Source organism: Cebus imitator, unplaced genomic scaffold (genome assembly GCF_001604975.1).
Source record: "Cebus imitator isolate Cc_AM_T3 unplaced genomic scaffold, Cebus_imitator-1.0 Scaffold53, whole genome shotgun sequence".
Taxonomy (NCBI): domain Eukaryota; kingdom Metazoa; phylum Chordata; class Mammalia; order Primates; family Cebidae; genus Cebus; species Cebus imitator.
In genome coordinates, this window is record NW_016107368.1 from 4646884 (window position 1) to 4655366 (window position 8483).

Here is an 8483-nt window from a genome sequence, read left to right on the forward strand (position 1 = left end):
GTGTGGTGGCAGGTGCCTGTAATCCCAGCTACTAGGAAGGCTGAGGCATCAGAATCACTTGAACCTGGGAGGCAGAGGTTACAGTAAGCCGAGATCACGCTACTGCACTCCAGCCTGGGCAACAGAGCAAGACTCCGTCTCTAAATAAGTAAGTAAACAAATAAATAAAATCAGCTGGGCATGGTGGCACACACCTGTAATACCAGGTGGGAGGATCACTTGAGCCCAGGACTTCAAGGCTGTAGTGAGCTGATTACACCACTGCACTCCAGGCTGGGTGACAAAGTGAGACCCTCTCAAAGAAAGAAAATAAAGAAAAACACTGGAAACCCACATCTTTCTGTGGCATTTCCTGATCTTAGGTAGGTGGTGGCAGCAATTCACAAATGTCACAGGTACTGCAAGGTTCACGGAGAAGACACGTGCAGGCCCCCACACAGGACTCTGCTCTGGTGGGCCACAAAGGAATCCCAGGGTACCATGTCCCCGCTCAAGGAACAAGCAGGGAACCACCTCTTGGCCATTCCTGCCCACCTGGAGCTGGAGAGGGGTATGGGAAGCCCCTCCCGTGGGCCCTGGGTATGCAAATACCAGAACGGCAGGGAGAACATCAGACCCCAAAGGGGCTGCGGAGAGGAGGCTCACCTTGTACAGCCCCAGCTCCGTCTCGTCCCACATGTCCTTGTCCGCCAGGCCCGCTTTGCCGTCGGTCTCAGCGGCCGCCTCGCCGTGGGTGGAGGACTTGTCCGACTCACTCTGGCCCAGGCAGCACCCGGAGTCGGTGTCGGAGAGCTCAGAGTCCCGCTCCTTGGCGCTGTGGGGGAGCACGAGGCTCTGGCGGACCAGGAGCTGAATGGTGTCATTCAGGCGGACCTCATAGTCAAAGAGAGTGTGGCCGTCCTCCATCTGCAGGGATATCAGAGGCAGAGGGTGTTCGGACACCTAGCGCCAGGTGGCCGTCTGTGGGTGCCAATCATGAACCAAAGGCTGTGTCCCCACCCTCGTAGCGGGGGACGATCTGCATCAAAGGGCCGTGAGACCTGGGCCATGCCAGGGGGCAGTCCTGCTCACCAGTGGCACGGCAGCCCCTCCCGTCAGGGCCCTGGGCCCCTCTAGCGAAGGCTGCTGCTACCACCTGCAGGGCGCACCCAGGAGCACAAAAGAGCATCGAGGGGGCACCACGCACACACCGGGGTCTCGGGAGCTTCTCCTCCGTCGTGTTGATGGCAGCTTTTGTGTTACAGCGAACATGTGTCACCTTCGTCCCTGGTTCTCAACGAAACACAATTCAGACCCCGGGGGATGCTGGGCCACGTCTGGGACATCTGTGCTTGTCCCCACTGGGGGAAGCCCCTGGTATGGAGTAGGTGGAGGCCAGGGTCACCATTGAGCACCCTGCAGTACCCAGAACAGCCCCACTGTCCAGTGCCCAGAGGGAGAGACCCTGTCCCGCCCAGATGGCAGGAAGCACGTGCCAGCATCATGAGCTTCCTGGGTAAAGCTCCAGCTCCAATCTCGTCCGCCACGGCAGCTCCTCCGACCCTCAGCTCCACCCGTCCCCGAGAGAGCTTTTATCCTGATGCCCCCATCCCCTGGGGCCCATCCCCAGCCTGGCTCCACAGCCTGTCCCCAGGTCTCCTGGCTCAGCAGGTGTGCAAGGAGGAGCTCGTCACCTGAGCCCTGGCTGGCGGACGGAGAAGCCAAGGCATTTTGTTGGAAGCCACCCCTCCACGCTCCACCAGCACCCGACAAGGACCCCTCCTGGTGGTTTGCCATTTGGATGCCCCCCAAAAAACAAGTTCCTCTGCCCTGGCACCATGGACAATGGGGCCAGGTCCTGGATCATTCTCTGGGGTGGGGCCGTCCTGGCCACTGTGCCAACCTGAGCGGATTCCCTGGACTCCACCTACTTCACACCAGGAACTCCCCATACTGTGACAACCACAGATGTCCCCAGACATCATCCAGTAGTACGAGGAGGGTATAAAAACCACCCTGGGTGAGAACCCCTGGTTAGGGGTTCCACAGGTCCCCAAGAGAACTTTTTTTGAGATGGAGTCTCACTCTGCCACCCAGGCTGGAGTGCAGTGGCGCGATCTCAACTCACTGCAACCTCCACCTCCCGGGTTCAAGCGATTCTCCTGCCTCAGCCTCCCGAGTAGCTGGGACAACAGGAGCGCCACCACACCCAGCTAATTTTTGTATTTTTAGTAGAGACGGGTTTCGCCATGTTGGCCAGACTGGTCTCGATCTCTTGACCTCGTGATCCACCCACCTTGGCCTGGGATTATAGGCGTGAGCCACCATGCCCGGCTGAGATCCTTATCCCATGATGCTCTGCCCTGCTAAGGTCTCAGGAGGCTGCACACATTGAAACCCACACACTGAGTGGGGAGGGAGAGAAGAGGTGAATCCCAGGAGCTGGGGGTCCCCCGGTTTCTACCGTCTGCCCCACCAGGAGTTTATCTTGGTGCCTGGTGTGAGCAGGATTGGACTCAGTTAGTCTCCATGCAGTTAACACGGGTTTTTCAGCCTCCGCATGGCTGAAGTAAGGGCCGACCACTCTGGGGAGAGGCAGGTCTCCCCCTTTGTGCACCGGACAGTAGGGCCATCCTGGGCACTACAGAGGGCTGAGCAGCATCCCTGGCCTCCACCCTGTCATGACAACCACAGATGTCCCCCAGACATCACCATGTGTCTGGTTCAGGAGTATCCTTAGGCAAAGGGAGGAGAGAGACAGGGAATGTTAGCTCTTCCTCCTCCCGCCCCTTGGGGTTCCAAGGCCTGAGGGCTGTTCATATGCAAACAGCGTCGGGGTCACGGTGAAGGCCAAGGCCCTTCTCTGCAGACTTTCTTTCTTTGCTCACCATTAACCTAAGAACCTGATGAAGGCTGACTCCTCTTTTCCAGAATAAAATTCCTTTTTCTTTTTGAGATGGTGTCTCGCTCTGTCTTCCAGGCTGGAGTGCAGTGGTGCCATCTCAGCTCACTGCGACCTCCGTCTCCCGGGTTCCAGCGATTCTTGTGCCTCAGCCGCCTGAGCTGGGACTACAGGCATGAGCTACCACGTCTGGCTTATCAAACTCCTAAGCTGAAGCGATCCACCCATCTCGGCCCCCAAAGAGCTGGGATTACTTCACAAGCACGAGCCACTATACCTGGCTTGATTTTTTTATTTTTATTTTTTGAGAAACTATCTCACTGTTGCCCAGGATGGAGAACACTGACACAATCACTGCTCACTGCAGCCTCGAACCCTGGGCTCAAGCGATCCTCCTGCCTCAGACTCTTGAGTAGCTGGGACCACAGGCACACATCACCTATGCCTAGGTAATATTTTGTAGAGATGGGGTCTGGCTGTGTTGCCCAGGCTGGATTTGAACACGTACACACCCACCTGCAGCTACAATGGTTTCAGGGGCTGCTCCGAAACCCCCCGTGGACGTTGAGAACCCACCAACACCTGCTTCAGCCCCTCTGTTCTCCCAGTGAGCACCGAGTGCCTCCAACACGCTGGGCACTGCCCAGGTGCCACGAGGTGGCTCAGGGCCCACTCTCCAACACAGAGCAGCTGGCTTCGGGGAGAGGTGACACAGATGGAGAGGAAGAGGCATGTCAACCTGTACACCGTGTTCACACGGCATCACTCACAACAGACAGAGGGTGGAAGCAACCCAGGTGTCCATCAACAGGTAGGTGGATCAGCACAACGTGGCCATTCAAATACAACTCAGGCTGGGCCCGGGGCTCACGCCTGTCACCCCAGCACTTTGGGAGGCCCAGGAGGGCGGATCACCTGAGGTCAGGAGGTCGAGACCAGCCTGGCCAACATGGTGAAACTCCGTCATTACTAAAAATGCAAGAATTAACCGGGCCTGGTGATGCATGCCTGTAATCCCAGCTACTCCAGAGGCTGAGGCAGGAAAATCGCTTGAACCTGGGAGGCAGAGGTTGCAGTGAGCAGAGATCACACCATTACACTTGGCCTGGACAACAGAGCAAGACTCTGTCTTAAAAAAATAAAATAAGCCGGCAGGGTGCAGTGGATCACGCCTGTAATCCCAGCACTTTCGGAGGCCAAGGTGGGTGGATCACCTGAGGTCAGAAGTTCAAGACCAGCCTGGCCATCATGGTGAAACCCTATCTTAAAAAATAAAAAATGACAAAAATTTAAAAATTTTAAATTAAATAAAATAAGCCAAGATAAAAAATAAAATAAAATAATACATTAATAATAAATAAATAAAATTAGCCAGGTGTGGTGGCTCCTGCCCGTAATCCCAGCACTTTGGGAGGCCGAGGCGAGCGGATCACCTGAGGTCAGGAGTTTAGGACCAGCCTGACCAACATGGAAAAACCCCATCTATACTAAAAATACAAAATTATCCAGGCATGGTGGCACATGCCTATAATCCCAGCTACTCAGGAAGCTGAGGCTGGAGAATTGCTTGAATCCACGAGGCAGAGGTGGCAGTGAGCCGAGATTGCGCCACCGCACTCCAGCCAGGGCAACAAAAGAAAAACTCCATCTCAAAATAAATAAACAAAATAAAATACGACTCAGCCCTCAAAAGGAGCAAGGCTGTGACCCAGGCCACAGCGTGCATGCAACTTGAGGACGTCACACTCAGTGAGAAACGCCAGACACGAAAGGCCACGTGGTGCGTGATCCCGTTTTTATGACATTTCCAGGACAGGCCAAGCCACAGAGGCAGGACGGGGATTTCAGGGTTCCAGGGGCTGCGGGAAGGGAGGCAGAAAAATGAGGCAGTTGCTGAGACAGGGCGCAGGGTCTCCTTTCAAGGTGACAGAATGTTTTAAAATAGACTGCAATGAATATTACACAACGAGGAATGCACCGCATCTGTGCACTGTAACTGGGTGAACTGTCAGGATATAATAATGTTATTTAAAACACGAAGCAGGTCGGGCGTAGTGGCTCACGCCTGTAATCCTCACACCTTGGGAGGCCGAGGCAGGCAAATCACGAGGTCAGAAAATTGAGACCATCCTAATGCAGTGAAACCCATTCTCTACTAAAAACAAAAAAAATTTAAAATTAAAATTAAAAAAAAAAAAATTAGCCCATGTGGTGGCGCAGGCCTGTAATCCCAGCTACTCAGGAAGCTGTGGGGGGAGAATCGCTTGAACTCAGAAGGTGGAGGGGGCAGTGAGCCGAGATCGTGCCATTGCACTTCAGCCTGGGCGACAGAGTGAGACCTTGTCTCAAAAAATAAAAAGAAAATAAAGTTTCTTAATTCGTTTAAAAGGGGACTGGGTACAGTGGCTTACTCTGTAATCCCAGCATTTTGGGAGGACAAGATGGGCAGATCACTTGAGGCCAGGAGTTCCAGACCAGCCTGGGCAACATCACCAAATCCTGTCTCTATTAAAAGTACAAAAATTAGCTGGGCGTGGTGGTGGCTGCCTCTAATCCCAGCTACTCAAGAGGCTGAGGCAGGAGAATCACTTGAACCCGGGAGGCGGAGGTTGCAGTGAGCTAGGATCACACCACTGCACTCCACCCTGGGTGACAGAACAAGACTCCATCTTAAAAAAAAAAAAAAAAAAAAAAAATTCCAAGCATGGTGGCTCATGCCTGTAATTCCAGCACTTTGGGAGGCCAAGGGGGTGGGGGGTGGATTACAAGGTCAGGAGTTCAAGACCAGCCTGGCCAATATGGTGAAACCCTGACTCTACTAAAAATAAAAATAAATTAGCTGGGCATGGTAGCAGGCGCCTGTAATCCCAGCTACTTGAGAGGCTGAGGCAGGAGAACTGCTTGAATCTGGGAGGTGGGAATTGTAGTGAGCTGAGATCACGCCACTGCACTCCAGCCTGCGTGACAGAATGAGACTCTGTTTCAAAAAAAAAAAAGTGGGGGGAGACAAATCCAGTGCCCCCAGTATCGACGGGGTAAGGGCAGCATGGGACAAGCCACACGGCGCTCAGGGGAAGGGACAGGGCACTCATCTGCATCCAGGATCAGCCCATCTGTGGCCCAGCACAACCCTCTTGCCAAAGCTGACATTTGGGGTGGGTTTGCTCTCTGGGGTGGGGCCGCCCTGGGCCCTGCTGGGTGCTTGGCCTCTACCCACTCCATGTGAGGAGCACCCAAGTCATGAATATCGCCAGACATCTCCCAGGGTCCCCTGGAGGGCAGAATCACCCGCAATTAGCACCCAAGCTACAGCGGCCCTCACGTGCATCTGAAGGCCACGTGCGCAGAGGGGCAGCTGCTCACCCTGTGTTCATAGCAGCGTTATTTGCCAGAAACAGCCTAAGCAAACTGAGCGCCGGCCAGCAGAAGGGGAGCACGGGGCAGCGAGGGGCAGCCAGGCAGAGGAGCTTTGGCACACATGGAGGGAAAGCGGCTCACCGCAGGGAACACAGTCCCAGCCCCACGCAGACAGAGGACAGGTCGGGCGCGCAGCCCTGGGCGGCCTGGAGCGCGGGCGGCCAGCAGGGTGGCAGGGGCCAGGTGGGCCACAAGCCAAGTGACCTGGACAGCGGGAGGCAGCAGGAGGAGCGGACAGAGGCAGGAGGGGGCCAGGCGGTCAGACTCTGTCATGCCGGACTCAGACAGAGGCCAAGTGGAGGAGGAGAGGGACCCAGGAGGGAGGCCGGGGCGGCACAGCTGAGCACGGAGGCAGGGCCGATGAGAACTGGCAGCGGGTGGGCACGGGGGCGAGGGCTGTGGACTGGGCAGCCCCTGACCTGCAGGAACAGCTGGGGGAGCTAGGCCTGCACCACACCCTGTCCCCCTCGTCTGTTGCCAGGGACAGCATCCATGCCACCTCACTGGGCCTGACACCACTGCCTCCATGACTTCAGCCTTTCCGGCCCTGGAATGGTGAGGCACAAGCACCCCGCTTAGGTAGGCTACACAGGACAGACAGGAAGCGTCTCCCAGTACAACTGTGTGAACAGGGGGCCGGGCGCAGTGACACACACCTGTAATCCCAGCAATTTGGGAGGCCAAGGCGCATGAAGTCAGGGGTTCAAGACCAGCCTGGCCAAGATGATGAAACCCTGTCTCTACTAAAAACACAAAAATTAGCCGGGCATGGTGGCAAGAGCCTGTAATCCCAGCTACTCGGGAGGCTGAGGCAGGAGAATCGCTTCAATGTGGGCGGCAGTGAGCCGAGATCTCACCACTGCACTCCAGCCTGGTCAACAGAGTGAGTCTCCGTCTCAAAAAAGAGACGGGCATTGGGAGGCCGAGGCGGGTGGATCACGAGGTCAAGAGATCGAGACCATCCTGGTCAACATGGTGAAACCCCGTCTCTACTAAAAGAAAAAGTACAAAACATTAGCTGGGCATGGTGGCGCGTGCCTGTAGTCCCGGCTACTCGGGAGGCTGAGGCAGGAGAATTGCCTGAACCCAGGAGGCGGAGGTTACGGTGAGCCGAGATCGCGCCATTGCACTCCAGCCTGGGTAACGAGAGCGAAACTCCGTCTCAAAAAAAAAAAGAGACAGGCAAACAGAGCAGGGAAGTGAACCTGGCCCAGGCTGGCACAAAGTCCTGACCCCACAACACAACTCACAAGCTGGCTAGGCTGCCTCCTGATGCCTGGAACTTTCCAGAAGGGCCCCAAAGCGGGCAGGAGGAAGCTTGCACAACCCGAAGCAGGGAGGAGGAAGCTTGGTTATTAAGTTCTGACTCCACAGGTGAGAGAGAACATGGTGAGTAAGGCAGTAATTGTTCTAAAGTTGTAAAGGGCTGGACACAGTGACTCACGCCTGTAATCCCACCACTTGGGGAGGCCGAAGACGGGTGGATCACCTGAGTCCAGGAGTTCAAGACCAGCCAGGCCAACACGGCAAAACCCTGTTCCTACTAAAAACACAAAGTTAGCCATGCGTGGCGACAGGCGCCTGTCTTCCCAGCTACTCGGGAGGCTGAGGCACAAGAATTGCTTGAACCCAGGAGGCACAGTTTCCAGTGAGCTGAGATTGCGCCACTGCACCCCAGCCTGGGCAACAGAGCAAGACTCTTGTCTCAAAAAATTAAAACAGGCTGGGCGCGATGGGCTCTCTCCTGTAATCCAAGTACTTTGGAGGCCAAGGCGGGCAGATCACCTGAGGTCAGGAGTTCAAGACGAGGCTGACCAACATGGTGAAACCCCGTCTTAAAAAAGAAAAAAGAAAAAAAAATTTTTTTAATTAAATTAAATATAAAATATAAAATAAGATAGGGCCAGGTGCAGTGGCTCACACCTGGAATCCCAGCACTTTGGGAAGCCAAGGTGGGCAGATCACCTGAGGTCAGCAGCTTAAGATGAGCCTGGCCAACATGGTGAAACCCCATCTCTACTAAAAATACACAAATTTTCCGGGCGTGGTGGCAGGGGCCTGTAATCCCAGCTACTTGGGAGGCTGACTCAAGAGAATCATTTGAACCCAGGAGGCAGAGGCTGCAGTGAGCTGAGATTGTGCCACTGCACTCCAGCCTGCATGACAGAGCAAGACTCGCTCTCGA

General features: G+C 55.2%; 1 protein-coding gene across 2 annotated transcripts in view; it reads right to left on the reverse strand.

Annotated features, from left to right (window-relative positions):
• Positions 1-8483, reverse strand: part of UHRF1 (ubiquitin like with PHD and ring finger domains 1) — a 50785-nt gene that overhangs the window by 32988 nt on the left and 9314 nt on the right. For both annotated transcript variants that reach the window (XM_017528394.2, XM_037738425.1), the window contains exon 3: positions 646-906. In XM_017528394.2, coding sequence (XP_017383883.1) covers positions 646-906 — 261 coding nt within the window. The remainder of the gene's footprint in view (positions 1-645; positions 907-8483) is intronic.